A 16,830-nucleotide genomic window follows, 5' to 3' on the forward strand; every position below is an offset into this window, starting at 1 on the left:
CTACTAACACTCACTCACATGAAAACTAGCTCAGTTTTAATGCAAACTGATGTGGTTGGATCCACTATCCCACCCCTCACTTCAGTGAGGGGTGGGATAGTGGATGTAAAGAAGTAAAGAAGTGCTTACTAATTTCATTACCATAAACTTTTAAGTTGGTGAGTGGTAAAATGACTCCAGTGCAGTCTTCAAAGAGCTTTCTGGGAGGAAACTCCCCTCTATGCAACCACAAGAGAAGGAAGACATACTGAGTGCGTTTTCCTTTTCTCTAGAATGCAGCTACGTCTGGTTTTACACAGACCACAGGCATAATGTGTGAGAGATACAGTGAACTGTATCACATTACTGCGACTGGAGGGACGTAAATAACTGTGCAGCGACATTCACTCATGGTGTAAGATGCTTTGTTCCATAACAGCAAACTGTTAACTACTAGAAACATCGTAGAGTTAGTGTAGAGAACAGTGGTATGCAAAGGTGAGACTTATTAATTTGTTCTCACTTCAAGTCATCAGTCCTGATTCTGGACACATGAAGTCTGACTTGTCCTTACAGTTTGTAATTTAAGTGCATGAAGCATCAAGGTTGTTGCTATGGTTACCTGCCAGCCAATGGGAAACTTGTGTGTTCTGTGTCTTTGGTATAAAATTGAATCAAACTGTTTCCTCTGATCCATCTGCTAAACTGTCAGTTTTCTGAAATCCACCACTGGACCGAGTATAAATCTTGTTTAACAGGCAGAGAGTGAATGACTAAACAGCCAGTACAGATATAGCTGCTGCTGTCAGTCCCAGTACACAGTAGAGGCCGATCCTTTCCCGACTCGCTGTGTTTGGTCTCTCAGGTTCAGGCCGATCCCTCGCTGCTGTAAAGACACCAAACACATCTGTGTCATTCATGTGAAGAAACAACATTTCACTAAAGAAAACTAAATAACCACAACACATTAAGTTGGAACATATTTCATAGTTTTGATTCAGAGTTTTACTGAATCATCTTACCAGTGACATTGAGTCGGCCTTTTCCTCTGTTCCAACCATAATCTGTTTTTACTTCACACTGGTACAGACCCGAGTCATCAGTCCTGATTCTGGATACATGAAGTCTGATTCGTCCTTCTCTGAGGGCGTCTTTGTCACACTGAACTCGTCCTGCAAACTGTCCATCCTGAAACTCTGAGTCCTCAACGCCCTCATATAGACGATACAGGACCAAGGGTTTAACATCAGTTAACAGTTGACAAATAATTATAAGTACGGTGGAGGAACTGTCAGTTTTGGTTGTAAACATCCATTCCAGTGTGATGTTGTGGTTCTCCTCTGCCTGGTAGGAGGTCTCTGTCATGTTCAATACAAATGTTCCTGTTGAGGAGACAGAGAGGGAAAGTGAGGACCAGACAAACTAAGAACTTTAACATTTGAGCCCTTAAACTCCACCTATATATATTTAGAAATACAGCTAAGTGTTTAAAGATACAAGAGTATAAAAAGGTAATGCATGATGCCGATAATTAATACAATCTAATCAATAACTGAAGATAGAGGATCTTCCCAACTGTCATCTACCAGCTTTAATAGTTCTAATGTTTTCACTGACATATTTTAAAATGGAAGTCATAAAATATGTTTGTGAGGCTGAAGGTTTATTCTGTTGTTCATCTTTATGTCAAACTGAAGGTTTAAACTAACCACAGACACAGGAGGTCAGGCTGATGAGCAGAAGGATCCTGCAGATCATCTTCTCCCTGTGAGAGGAGACAGAGGAGAGGAGTCATCAACTCATGAGGTCAAAGTTCAGTCATCACACTTGTGAAAAGATAAGTCAGGTTTCATTCATGCATCACAACATGTGCTCATGTTCATCTTCCTTATTCTACATGACTGACCAAAGGACTTTTAGTCAGATCTCAGTCAGTCTACAGTTTGTTCTTCTATGAATTCAGTTCAAGTAACATGTTTTTAAAAGCCTTTCTCAGGTGTCTGTGTGCAGTAATGTAACTGTGCTACAAGATGCTGCAGGTTAAGTTGATTACAATATCTGAAGGTGCAGTTAATATTTCAGGGTTCTTCGTGTGGTAGGGAGCACTAGGAAACACTTCCCCCAAACTGATGTTGAACGCAGCCCTTGTCTGTTCACTTGCCCATCCCTTCCTATCAATCAGGTTCTGATTATTGTTGATTATTGTTTTAGCTTCCTTGCTAGTGCTCCCTGAGTCTTACCTTTGCATACCACAGTGGTAAGTAGGGCCTGGACAACTATTGATTATATTGTGTATGAACAGGGCTGTACAGAGACCTTTAGAGGGGCAGGTGCTCAAACACCAAACCACCAACATAATTTACAGCATGATCTGCTGAATTATAGCAACACATATTCAAACACAATGTAACATGAAATCTTGTTCTTCTCTCATGTAGGAAACTATGATTTGCTCTGTGGTGTGTGTGTGTGTGTGTGTGTGTGTGTGTGTGTGTGTGTGTGTGTGTGTGTGTGTGCAGGTTGGATGATATATATATGTTCAGACGCAGCACTAGAGCAGGGGCCTGTTTCAGAAAGCAGGTTCAGTCAAACTCTGAACTCTGAGCTGATGAACGCTGAGATGGGAAACTCTGAGTCTTCGGTTTCAGAAAAGATGATCAGAGTCAGTTCAATCAACTCTGACTATGTTCACTCTGAGTGAAGCACATGCGTGATGAATAAAAAAAGTTATCATCAATGGAGCTCCGATACTACGAGTCACTATGGCAACAGGTAAATAAAAGGCAGGACCTCTATTTTAATCCAGTGGACATAAAAATATGAATGCATGTGTGTGCGGACGCTGCACATTTATCTATAAAAAAGAGCCTGTGTCAGAGCGGGAAAAGTGTCAATAAGTTAACACAATAAAGTTTTATTCAGTGTTGTCCATCAATTCATCATTTACCAGACTTACATTTCCTTGATGATGATAAAGTGGAATCTGACTGTGTATCAGGCTGCAGCTACATCACATTTTAAATATATTTGTTCAGCTTTAATCTGACGGACAAAACACAGGAGGCAGCAACTGAAGATGAAAAATATAGTTAAAGATTTAAAACATATATAGATCAAAGACATAGAGACATGACTGTAGCTCTCAGTCTGATCCAGTAATAACGTGTTTGGTGATTTGCACTTGAAAAGGCGTCGAGGTTAAAATACAGAATATTTTAAATTTTTAGACATCTATTTGTATCTCAGCTCAACAGCATTCAGTGACTTTATTTCAGCTTCTTCAACAACTGTAGTAAATTTAAATATTGTCACTAAAATGCTGTTAAAACACGTTAAGATTATGCTCCCTATTTAAAAATCTCACTTTCAAACTACATTCTTCATCCGCATCACAATCCTGCTCACTCAGCATATTAACATATAATCTCCAATATTATAGGAATTATATTCCATCAGTGTGACCAATCACATCATGAGTGATAGAGATAATTATTTATTGATCCCACATGTCTAAAGCTTCATACCGATTGTTTAAATTGAAACTGAGATTACACATCATGTGCAATAAAGATTTCAGTGCAGGAGCTGCTCTAACAAACTGACAGCTGTCTTGTGCAGAGTCACAGAGTTGATGCGCATAAAAGCGGTAACTTTAGAAAGTCCTTGAGTAACTCAACTAATATCAAACCAGATAGTAAACCTCCGCTAATGAATGTGCTTCGATATGCGCTAAAATACGGACTGAATGAATGAGGAAATGAAACAGCGTGTTTGGCTCTGTAAGAGAGAGGAGACAGAGAGAAACTCCGGGTTTACTTACTTACTTTACAGCCACCTCTTATCTCTATATTGTCTGTTTCTTTAACCACTAATTGTCTTTTCAGACACATTCACCAGTTGTTTTATTTGATTTAATACTGTAGTTGTTGGGGGTAGGTGGGCGGAGTTCCCAGCATGTGAGACATTGTGTTTACGGACATAAGTTTAGGTAAATTGTGTTCTAAATCACCACAGATGTTATCTGGTACACAGTGATTAGTGTTACTGTTCTCTACACTAACTCTACGATGTTTCTAGAAGTCAACAGTTTGCTGTTATATAATAAAGTATCTTACACCATGAGTGAAGGTGGGTGCACGGTTAGTGACCACATATTGTTACTCCTTCACAGCATCATTGTCTCGTAGTTAAAAAGAGAAGCGGAAAGCCGTATCTTTAAAGTTTCAAAACCACATCCTGCCACAGGGAGTGTATAGCTCAGTGTACACATAAGTATTAGTGGTTAAGCATTAAGCGTGCAGAAATCACCGACATCCTCATGGTTGATCGACTTGTTCTGTGGGCTTTAGCAATAACGTGCCTCTTCATGTCCCCAGACTTACTGACTTTTGCTCTACTGTTATCATATTGTAAGTATTGTTCAAGTTACCTTTTTAAGCATGAAATTAATGCTTAGTACTGAAATTATTGAATTGATATAAGTATTGTAGGGGCTATCTGATATTTGTGAAATAAACAAAAACTGACTGCATTTTTATATGATTTCTGTTATTATCATAATACCACAGCTGTCTTTCAGGAGGTTCATACCGGTACTTTACCGAATATACAAGAGTAGAGTAGAGAATATCCCAACACGGTGATGTTTCTCAAGTAATCCCGTCAATTCCTGGATTTTGATAAAATGTTGCATTATTTGCACAGAAACGTGAGGAAAAACTCTCGGGTGAGGCACGTTTCATTTTATTTTTGCCAAGAGGTGATATTTTCATGTCTCAACCCAACGATGAGCGTTAATATTGAGAGATTTGGTGTATAAAGTACACTCTGCAGTGTATCATCGCTGCTCTTTCTCTCATGTGAGCCGTGTTTGTTAACTTTATGCATTTCTACAACGGTATTAAACTGCAACAAAGTTCGTTTATGTTATGCGTAAATACTCATTTAAGTGTAAGAGACAGATACAAATATGAGACACGTTAAGACTTAAGTAGGATTTACTTTATATTTAGTGAGAAATACTGTTCAGGTGTTCAATAAATGTCCACCCTGATGTGCTGAGGCTGGTAAATGGGATGTCAGGCTACACTGAGGAGAGCTTAGAGGTGTTGCTGTATACTCACCATGCAGTCACAACAACCTAAACACACTCACACAGTAAACACATGAACCACTCATGTGTCTTAGTGTGTTTAACTACAACTATAACAGGGAAGAGACAATAAACTGGCAAAGAAATAAAACCACAGTTTACCAAACAAAGTAAGGATAGCAGTTGGTTCTAAAATGTGGAACAGTGTTAAATATGGCTGACACTTAGAACAAACCTCAAATTAGACAAAACAGCAGCAAGAGGAGACCAACAAGAGACATTTTACACATTAATATGGTCCTCCACCTTTATACACTGGCACATGCAGAGACAATATGCAGCATCAAATTATAATGTGTTTGACAAAACACAACGAAGTAACAGCGAAAACTCTTCAGTAAAGCTAAAGTTTTTTAAATTGACATTAGTGTTGTTGTTTGTGTTTTTGATAGCTTGACTGCTTATGCATTCCCACTGTGTGTTGTTTGTCCACAATTAGTGTAATTATCACCATACGTGTTAAAGAAAGAAAAACAGTTTACACCTGGCATTGACATGTGTCTTGAGTGACTGCTTGTGATTGAATCTCACCTCCAAATGTGTTGTTGTTTTTAACCAGGGGTCCAAAGCTGTGTTCCACTTGTTCAGTAATAGGATAAACAAATATCCCGTCCTATTGATCTGCTCTAGCGCTGCATCTGAACATATATATATCATCCAGCCTGCAGAGAATGTGATGTTTATTAGGTGCCAACAGCACACACACACACACACACACACACACACACACATACACACACACACACACACACACACACACACACACACACACACACACAGTTTGGAGAAGTGTTTCCTAGTGCTCCCTACCACACGAAGAACCCTGAAATATTAACTGCACCTTCAGATATTGTAATCAACTTAACCTGCAGCATCTTGTAGCACAGTTACATTACTGCACACAGACACCTGAGAAAGGCTTTTAAAAACATGTTACTTGAACTGAATTCATAGAAGAACAAACTGTAGACTGACTGAGATCTGACTAAAAGTCCTTTGCTCAGTCATGTAGAATAAGGAAGATGAACATGAGCACATGTTGTGATGCATGAATGAAACCTGACTTATCTTTTCACAAGTGTGATGACTGAACTTTGACCTCATGTGTTGATGACTCCTCTCCTCTGTCTCCTCTCACAGGGAGAAGATGATCTGCAGGATCCTTCTGCTCATCAGCCTGACCTCCTGTCTCTGTGGTTAGTTTAAACCTTCAGTTTGACATAAAGATGAACAACAGAATAAACGTTTAAGGGCTCAAATGTTAAAGTTCTTAGTTTGTCTGGTCCTCACTTTCCCTCTCTGTCTCTTCAACAGGAACATTTGTATTGAACGTGACAGAGACCTCCTACCAGGCAGAGGAGAACCACAACATCACACTGGAATGGATGTTTACAACCAAAACTGACAGTTCCTCCACCGTACTTATAATTAATTGTCAACTGTTAACTGATGTTAAACCCTTGGTCCTGTATCATCTATATGAGGGTGTTGAGGTCTCAGAGTTTCAGGATGGACAGTTTGCAGGACGAGTTCAGTGTGACAAAGACGCCCTCAGAGAAGGACGAATCAGACTTCATGTGTCCAGACTCAGGACTGATGACTCGGGTCTGTACCAGTGTGAAGTGAGAACAAATTATGGTTGGAACAGAGGAAAAGGCCGGCTCAATGTCACTGGTAAGATGATTCAGTAAAACTCAGCAGAACTATGAAATATGTTCCAACTTAATGTGTTGTGGTTATTTAGGTTTCTTTAGTGAAATGTTGTTTCTTCACATGAATGACACAGATGTGTTTGGTGTCTTTACAGCAGCGAGGGATCGGCCTGAACCTGAGACACCAAACACAGCGAGTCGGGAAAGGATCGGCCTCTACTGTGTACTGGGACTGACAGCAGCAGCTATATCTGTACTGGCTGTTTATTCATTCACTCTCTGCCTGTTAAACAAGATTTATACTCGGTCCAGTGGTGGATTTCAGAAAACTTACAGCTCAGCAGATGGATCAGAGGAAACAGTTTGATTCAATTTTATACCAAAGACACAGAACATTCTAGTTTCCCATTGGCTGGCAGGTAACCATAGCAACAACCTTGATGCTTCATGCACTTACAAATTGTAAAAACTAACTTCTCAACATTGATCTTTGTTGTTTTATTGTAATGTGTAATTGAAACTGAGATTTACTGTTGCTGTTTTTAATCCTGTCTGTTACAGTGAGCTCTTATTTACTGTCTGTTATTGATTATCAGTCTTTCACATGTATGTTTGAGAGAAAACCTTTGAACTGGAAACACTGGTATTAAGGATAAAGACCAGCAGAGGGAGCTCTTCACTGGAAGTCAGCTCATCTTGTTTAGAGATCCTCACCTGGCTGCAGGTTACAGCTGTGTGCTCATTTACACCTTTAGGCTCATTGAAACATAACAGATGTATCACAGAGATCTGCTACTGTTATGTGTTTTATCTGTGATATTTGCTTAGAATAACAGAAACCAGCAATTTCTCTGTTTAATATCTCAAACTACAACACTGGTGAAAGTGCTTTGTGGATGGACTGAAAATGACTTCAAATGTGTTCCAAGCTGTAAATGAATAGTGTCAGGCAAAGCAGTTTACTCCTTTGTGACAAAGTGGGTGAGAATACACCATTTGTCCCTACTTTCACCATCAATGCCACATAGGTTACAAATTTAAACATGCTTGTTAAGAGTTTGTTTAGCCATATGTCCATGATCAATCTGTAACTTGCAGACACATACTATCGCGGGTTTGTTAGTGGTTTGCATTAAGTTTGGTTACACTCCACATACCAGCAACATTTTTAGTTAAAGTAATACAACTTAACATTGTTAAGCTTAGTTATTGTTTATTGGGTTAGTTCTGCATTTCATAATTCAATCATTCTTTTTGTGCTACCTATCATACCCACCATGTGCTCCACAGACAACAGGAGGAGACATCTAACAATGTCCTGTATTTATGCACTGAGTGACATCATTGGTGATGTCACTGGGTTGGATAATGTGGGGGGTGGTACTAAATTATGTTAAGTAAGTTGTGTACTGTGACTTTGATCTGTTTATGTATGGTTGCAAGTGCATTATATGGTAAGCTATGGAAAAGTGTTTCACCTTGGAGGTTGGTAAGATTGAATAACTTTATCTCTTACCTGTTTTTAGGAGAGACATGGGATGTACCTGCAGCAATGATACAGCCCAGATTGACTCTGATGGACTGATGATGGAAGGGTCTGTTTAAGCAGTTGCTTTTTGGCTGTTGGGGGGTTAGTACATCAGTGTGTAGCTGCGTGCACATGATGATAAGTTCATATAAATTAAGTTGTTATGAGTTGAGTTTGATCAGTTAGACCAAGTTAACTATTTAGTTGTTCTTTTGTTTTTTGTAAATAATTTTTTTGTTTTTGTTACATGTGAAGCATGGTGCCACTTTTTCTTGTAAATAAACCACCTTGTGATACCCAGACAAGGTTTCCTGTGTCTGCCTCCTACCAAGTGACCAGCCACTCTGGTCAGGCTACACCACATCTTTGTACCGCAGATTAAATACCTTTGAATCACAGTGTAGAAGTTAATAGTCCAAATTCACCCATTCATCAATCTCACAAAATCTTCCCCTTTTTTTTGTAAACAAATTATATCAGACTTTGTGCACACTAAGTGGCATCCATAAAACATCACTGGTGTTGAATTGTAAAATGTAACCAATATAGATTTTTTTAGTGTTTACAGTGGAAAAGTAAGTTCATGAATCTGCTTGGATACTGACCTGCACAGACACATTGAAAAAAAGAGGATCCAAAACATAAAAAACAAACAAGAAATGAATGTCTTTATGTTAGATTACTATATAAAGAAATTTTAGACACACATCCTTTTATCAGAAATGCAAGTTTTATATGTGTACAATCATTGACAGTATATAATAAAGTCATTGCAGACAGGAGGTGTTAATTTTGTTTTTAACACAATACTGCCACCTACTGGACTTTATTGAAAGGTATTTTTTTTAAATAGATGAATTAGAAATACTGTATGTTGTCAACTATCTGTTTCATTTCAGACATTTAAGGTAAAATCCCTGTTTCATGTCATTTCAAAAGCTTTTTTGAATAAAATGACATTGCGTGATTCAACAAAAGAGTGAAATAAATGCAAGAAATCAGTGCTGTAATTCCCTGTAATGCAAGGGTGGAATATAAAAAATATCTATAACTTTACTGTCTATATTAATACTTTGACAGGGGAGTGTGTGCAGCCGACTGTGGGAGGGTGAAGAGGGAGCTGAGAGACAGATGATGGAGGGGAGTTGGTGGTAGGAGCAGACATGGGGGACAGTCCTCTGTGGCTGGGGAGGGAGAGAGCCTCCATGTGAGGTTCAGGAGGTGACTTGGGACCTTGCTGTTTGGGTCCTGGCTGTTGCTGCAGGATCTTGCTGTTTTCAGCCAGCAACTGCTCTCTGTCCACCCTGACCAGAGCTCTACAACACACAGTCAGAGCAATAGAAAGGACTGTGTACATGCAAGTAGAGACTAGAGACATAATTAATGTGTTATATCAGTTTGGGAAAAGTATTTGTGGTGGACCTGTTTGATATTGTTCCATGTTGACCAGTCTACATTTTAGTGTGAAGAAATCATGTGTGTTTAGGGGGAAATCATAGGATTTTGTTTTGCCTCTTTACTGCCACCTGCTGTCAAAAAGTGCAGTAATTATAAAGTGAAAACAGCTCCTATTAAACAAATATTTGCTGCATTATAAAGTGACTTTATTAATAAATGTGATACATGTCCTGATCACATTTATGGATTATGCTAGTCAAGGCAGCAATATTTCTCTGAGCAGTTATGAATATATTTAGAAAACAGGATCCAATGACTCCCTGAACGTAAGGAAAACAGGGAAGAGAATAAATAGTAGAAGCTGGTGAGTGTTGGAAACACATTAAATGGTTTGGACTTTTTACAGGCAATGTTGGATGTAAGAAAGAATGAAAATTAGATGAGTGTTAAGGGAATGAATCGAGAGAACCACTTCCTGAAGGAGTATGTAACCCTCTGGTAACTTGGGAACACTCTCTTTATTATATGGTTCCCCCGGATTGCCCCTATCATCCTGTAGATGATAAAAAGGTAAACACACACTTTACCTTTATATTTCAACATGACCACATCCGCAGCTTCTGTCTCTGTCTCATTCTCTCACTTACACTCTCCTCCATTCACCAGCTTAGAAAGACACAAAAAAACATACAAATATACACAATTAACAAAAGTCTATTTAGAGTCTAAACTCAGAGAGAACAATTTAATTGCATAATACCAGGTAAGGCTTAATTTGAGAGTAATAACTGACTATCTTGCAATATAATATAATATGGAGTGATCCATTTTTGTGTGTAAATATCCAATTCGTTAAATAAAAAATACGATGTACAGAGCTTGACTTAACAGGTATAGTCTAGACCAGGGGTCTCCTGAGGAGGCCCACCTCCCACTGTGAAAACGTCTGGACAGAGTTCTTTCTTGCAACACCATTATTTTGACATTGTAACTCTTAATCTCTCCATTTTAATTTCAGATTACACTGCCTTTTTCCTTTTCAGTATCTGTAATCTGATTCCCATTGCACTGCATTTCCATTTTATCATCCCTGGCACAAAAAAACACCCCATAGTTGGAAGCGCTCACAGCCCAGTAACACGAATCTCCACTTCTGCCACTAGATGGCAGCATGTAGACACGAACAATGTTAATGCAGAAGCTCTGAAGTTCTTCAAATCATTGCCCTCAAACAGGCAACTGTTAATCTAATGATAAGCTACAAGTGCAAGCTGGCACAAGTAAATGTTGTAGTTGAGGCGGTGGGAACAGTCCGCCTCCACTCAAAAATATGTTTTTCTCCTTGGTCTTACAGTTAGATGTTTGAGCTTCACTGTGCAGATCAGTGTACATATATCCAGAGTTTGACACTTGAAGGCTGTTTTCACATTTGTCTGCTGAAAGTGGAAATTTTCTCTTGGCTCATGAAAACCTGATTTTTAGGGATGGGCCTACGATTGTGATTTGTGACATGACAATTAGTTTGTGAGACAGTCCTGGTCCAATATTCAACTTACAAGTGTGATGTGGAAAGACAGGAATGGACTTTTCAGTGAAGTAGGAGACATCTTGTGTCCAACAGTTAAACTTCCAAAATGAAATATACATGCATATTCATGTATTCTGGATTTTTAATGAGGGAGAGGGAAGTAGATGTTTTTTTTTTTTTAACATTTAAAGTGGTAATTATACTTTTTTTGTGGAATAACCATATCAGACACCCATTATTGTCCCAAGCAGAGTATTTGTACATATTGTCTGGAGGGGATCTTTAAGCAAAAGAAGTAATACTACAATGCATAATTACTCAATTACAAGAGGAAGTTCTGTATGCAAACTTATACTTAAGTAAAAGTGCAAAGTTTTATCAGCAAAATGTACTTCAAGAAACATTTTGGGAGCGGTGACATCCTGGAGTCTTGTTGTCACCATGAGGTTGCCATGCAACCAGCAAAACCTCATTTATGTAAACCTTTAGCTAGCTGTTTCCCTCTGTTTCCAGTCTTTATGCTAAGCTAGGCTAATCTGCTACTGATTGTAGCCTCACATCTTTATGAGAGTGGTATGGCTCTTCTTTTCTGACTCTGGGCAAGAAAGCAAATAAGAATAATTCCAAAAAAAAAAAAAAAGTCGAACTACTCCTTTAGGTATAGCTGGATACTCTTAGAACTGATTCAGTTTCTCATGGTGCTCTGGCTAAGAATTACCACACCTCGTCCCAACATTGTGATCTGTATGATGACATTCCTTGGCTGTGAATCATTTCTGGACACTAATCTACAAAGTCTCTCTGGTATATCACAAATTCATTATCCTGAACAAGGCTGGAAGTCCAACTTAACTGCTTTTGAAATATGGAAGCGGCCTTGTGATCGGTTTATGAACTCACGATTTTTTATACGTGTTATCTGTTATGTTATGATTTTATTTGTCAATTTTCTGTATTTATTTCTAAAAATGTAGATTAATCTATCATATGTTATTGACTAATCATTTGTGTTTGTAAGTAAAATCCTAATCTGACTAAGTCAATATGCTGTCAAATGAATGTTGTGATGTAAAGAAAAAAGCGAGTTTCACTGTCAAATAAAATGGAAATACTCAATGAACTACCTCAAAGCTGTACATAATACAGTGTTGAACATGCAAATAGTACATTGCATGGACGCCTGGCCAATCCTAGTGCTTGAATGCTATGCAGAGCGTGTCTTGCAATTTAAATATAACAGCCCTATAATAACATGGGAGGAAGTTCGCATCTGTATGAAAACAGGTGGTAGGTGGCTGCAGGACCGATCCTCAGGGGACTGTGTAGGCTGACTGTCTGCATCCAGTCCAGTAAAGGTGGTCTCTGGAGGTTGGAGGGATGGTGGTAGACATGCTTCTGCAGGTGGGGGCAGGGGTTGTTCAGGAGCATGAAGGAAGGGTGGTGCTGCTGTTGGTGGGAGGGCTGGTGCTGCTGGTGGGAGAGATGCTTCTGCTGTGCCGCTTTCAATCCCAAATGAAATCCCAATTACTGAGGGGGAGTCCTCTCCAACAGTGTCCAAAACCAGTGAAGAGTATGGCCCCATATCTGGCTTTGGTCCACCTCCTGTTAGGACATGTCATAGAAATCCTCAACTGCCTGCATTTTAAGGTCGCTCCACTTCTTCCTCACTTCTTTCACATTCTTTGTTTTGTTCATATTTTGAGAGCAGGATGATTATTTCTTCATGTGTGAAGTTTTTTTTTCTTGGTGTACGATCAGACATGGCCAAATCCCTGAAACAGTGCACAAAGTAATGTCAACATAGTAATTTATTACACTATGTGATAGCACTAGCACTGAACTTGAAAGATTGACGTTACAGTGTTGGCGAGCAAATATACAGGGTTAGATAACTTTCTAATTAACAGCTACTAATTTATAACAGTTTTTGCCAGTGTGGGCTATCATTATGTGTGTGTTACATCACAATTTCATCTCAAACAGTGTACCGTTATGTTACCCTATGCTGTAGTTGACGGTTTCACCACTCGATGTCACCATTGTTATTTTTCACTAGCTGTAGCTGTAGACCAAGGTTGTAAGTCAGTTAACATCTAATCATAATGTTAACTCACCTTTTTGTTGCTGTTTGGTGATTAACGTTAAGTGTTGCAGTATTGATAAAGAGAATTTACTTTAATTTCTTAAAGTTGGAAAAAACTTAAAACAACAGTGGATTCCTCAATTTGTACATCTGAATTTCTTATTTTAATATGTTGCAATACATATTAATACACAAGTAACATTTTATATTCAAAAAAATAATCCGCAAGATCATAAGTCAGATCACACTGAAGCATAAATTGTAAGCAAATTTATGACCCTCTGCTGGTCTTTATCCTTAATACCAGTGTTTCCAGTTCAAAGGTTTACAAGCAGGATTAAAAACAGCAACAGTAAATCTCAGTGTCAATTACACTATCACTTCCTCCAGGAAATACACGGGACCATGGTTCTTCAGTTACAGATGGCTTTATTTCTCATCATCATCACCACCATAAATCGCTATGAGCCACCATCGAACTGTTCAAATAAACATTTGTACAGAATAAAGACACATTCTCATCACACACAGACTGCAAATTCATCTGCTTGACGCAACACAACATGTGAAAAAACAAACCTCGCTGGCTGCACACAACCGAGAGGGAATGAGTCCACTTGACCAAATTAAGTCTTGAGAAACAAAAATATAGTCTTTCATAAAATATCTTTCTTGAAACAGAAACATAAATCTTCAACAATGCAACAATGTTGCTCTTCTTGAACTTAAAAACTTCTAAGCAGAGTTTTTCTTACTTCTCCTGCTTCATGTGTTTACATGCCCCTCTTGCGGGCGTATTGTAACAACAAAAAATAAAATATGTAACAAAACAACAACAATGACATAAATAATATTTAAATAAATACACATTACAATAAAACTACAAAGATCAATGTTGAGAAGTTAGTTTTTACAGTTTGTAAGCGTGCAAAGCATCAAGGTTGTTGCTATGGTTACCTGACAGCCAATGGCAAACTAGTATGTTCTGTGTCTTTGGTATAAAATTGAATCAGACTGTTTCCTCTGATCCATCTGCTGAGCTGCAAGTTTTCTGAAATCCACCACTGGACCGAGTATAAATCTTGTTTAACAGGCAGAGAGTGAATGAATAAACAGCCAGTACAGATATAGCTGCTGCTGTCAGTCCCAGTACACAGTAGAGGCCGATCCTTTCCCGACTCGCTGTGTTTGGTGTCTCAGGTTCAGGCCAATCCCTCGCTGCTGTAAAGACACCAAACACATCTGTGTCATTCATGTGAAGAAACAACATTTCACTAAAGAAAACTAAATAACCACAACACATTAAGTTGGAACATATTTCATAGTTCTGCTGAGTTTTACTGAATCATCTTACCAGTGACATTGAGTCGGCCTTTTCCTCTGTTCCAACCATAATCTGTTCTCACTTCACACACGTACAGACCCGAGTCATCAGTCCTGATTCTGGACATATGAAGTCTGATTCGTCCTTCTCTGAGGGCGTCTTTGTCACACTGAACTCGTCCTGCAAACTGTCCATCTTGAAACTCTGAGTCCTCAACACCCTCATATAGGTGATACAGGACCAAGGGTTTAACATCAGTTAACAGTTGACAATTAATTATAAGTACGGTGGAGGAACTGTCAGTTTTGGTTGTAAACATCCATTCCAGTGTGATGTTGTGGTTCTCCTCTGCCTGGTAGGAGGTCTCTGTCACGTTCAATACAAATGTTCCTGTTGAGGAGACAGAGAGGGAAAGTGAGGACCAGACAAACTAAGAACTTTAACATTTGAGCCCTTAAACTCCACCTATATATATTTAGAAATACAGCTGAGTGTTTAAAGATACAAGAGTATAAAAAAGGTAATGCATGATGCCAATAATTAATACAATCTAATCAATAACTGAAGATAGAGGATCTTCTCAACTGTCATCTACCAGCTTTAATAGTTCTAATGTTTTCACTGACATATTTTAAAATGGAAGTCATAAAATATGTTTGTGAGGCTGAAGGTTTATTCTGTTGTTCATCTTTATGTCAAACTGAAGGTTTAAACTAACCACAGACACAGGAGGTCAGGCTGATGAGCAGAAGGATCCTGCAGATCATCTTCTCCCTGTGAGAGGAGACAGAGGAGAGGAGTCATCAACTCATGAGGTCAAAGTTCAGTCATCACACTTGTGAAAAGATAAGTCAGGTTTCATTCATGCATCACAACATGTGCTCATGTTCATCTTCCTTATTCTACATGACTGAGCAAAGGACTTTTAGTCAGATCTCAGTCAGTCTACAGTTTGTTCTTCTATGAATTCAGTTCAAGTAACATGTTTTTAAAAGCCTTTCTCAGGTGTCTGTGTGCAGTAATGTAACTGTGCTACAAGATGCTGCAGGTTAAGTTGATTACATTATCTGAAGGTGCAGTTAATATTTCACGGTTCTTCGTGTGGTAGGGAGCACTAGGAAACACTTCCCCCAAACTGATGTTGAACGCAGCCCTTGTCTGTTCACTTGCCCATCCCTTCCTATCAATCAGGTTCTGATTATTGTTGATTGTTGATTATTGTTTTAGCTTCCTTGCTAGTGCTCCCTTAGTCTTACCTTTGCATACCACAGTGGTAAGTAGGGCCTGGACAACTATTGATTATATTGTGTATGAACAGGGCTGTACAGAGACCCTTAGAGGGGCAGGTGCCCCAGTTTACGTACTAAACTGAAACTAAACTGTTTCTCTTTCTTTCAACACCACTACATCCTGCAATTCTTCCTCACTTCTGTCTCCTCTCTCCTGATTCCTTCACTCACTCTGGAAATGTAAAAAGTCTTCCATGTAAAAATCGGAGTGAGGATGAAGCAGAACTTTAACACGTATGGTGATAATTACAGTCATTGTGGACAAACAACACACAGTGGGAATGCATAAGCAGTCAAGCTATCCAAACTATCAAACTGCATTAACATTACTGTCATGTAAAGGAACAGCACTAGATAAATGGGACGCTTAAAACAACACTAATGTCAATTTAAAAAACTTTAGCTTTACTGAAGAGTTTTCGCTGCTACTTCGTTGTGTTTTGTCAAACACATTATAATTTGATGCTGCATATTGTCTCTGCATGTGCCAGTGTATAAAGGTGGAGGACCATATTAATGTGTAAAATGTCTCTTGTTGGTCTCCTCTTGCTGCTGTTTTGTCTAATTTGAGGTTTGTTCTAAGTGTCAGCCATATTTAACACTGTTCCACATTTTAGAACCAACTGCTATCCTTACTTTGTTTGGTAAACTGTAGTTTTATTTCTTTGCCAGTTTATTGTCTCTTCCCTGTTATAGTTGTAGTTAAACACACTAAGACACATGAGTGGTTCATGTGTTTACTGTGTGAGTGTGTTTAGGTTGTTGTGACTGCATGGTGAGTATACAGCAACACCTCTAAGCTCTCCTCAGTGTAGCCTGACATCCCATTTACCAGCCTCAGCCCATCAGGGTGGACATTTATTGAACACCTGAACAGTATTTCTCACTAAATATAAA

The 16,830-nt window shown here is 38.7% G+C and overlaps 1 protein-coding gene and 1 long non-coding RNA gene across 2 annotated transcripts; one reads left to right on the top strand and one right to left on the bottom strand.

The window, feature by feature from the left end:
- Positions 1–524: 524 nt before the first annotated feature.
- Positions 525–15,397, bottom strand: LOC122987432 (butyrophilin-like protein 8). Its single transcript, XM_044359324.1, has 3 exons — positions 15,363–15,397; positions 14,675–15,034; positions 525–865 (listed from the first exon to the last, which is right to left on the bottom strand). Exons 2-3 carry the CDS (start codon positions 14,961–14,963, stop codon positions 753–755), a joined length of 402 nt encoding a protein of 133 aa, XP_044215259.1. The 5' UTR covers positions 14,964–15,034; positions 15,363–15,397; the 3' UTR covers positions 525–752.
- On the top strand, positions 6,446–8,572 carry LOC122987437. The gene is made up of 3 exons (XR_006404491.1): positions 6,446–6,805; positions 6,939–7,662; positions 8,434–8,572. It is a non-coding gene; the product is annotated as an uncharacterized LOC122987437 (long non-coding RNA).
- Positions 15,398–16,830: the final 1,433 nt, after the last annotated feature.

This window comes from Thunnus albacares, chromosome 8, assembly GCF_914725855.1.
Source record: "Thunnus albacares chromosome 8, fThuAlb1.1, whole genome shotgun sequence".
Classification (NCBI taxonomy): domain Eukaryota; kingdom Metazoa; phylum Chordata; class Actinopteri; order Scombriformes; family Scombridae; genus Thunnus; species Thunnus albacares.

Coding starts and splice junctions, on each gene's coding strand:
- LOC122987432 (XM_044359324.1), bottom strand. CDS start 14,963: ATGTTTACAACCAAAACTGACAGTTCCTCCACCGTACTTATAATTAAT. Junction 866..14,674: donor AGGCCGACTCAATGTCACTG/GTAAGATGATTC, acceptor GTGTCTTTACAG/CAGCGAGGGATCGGCCTGAA.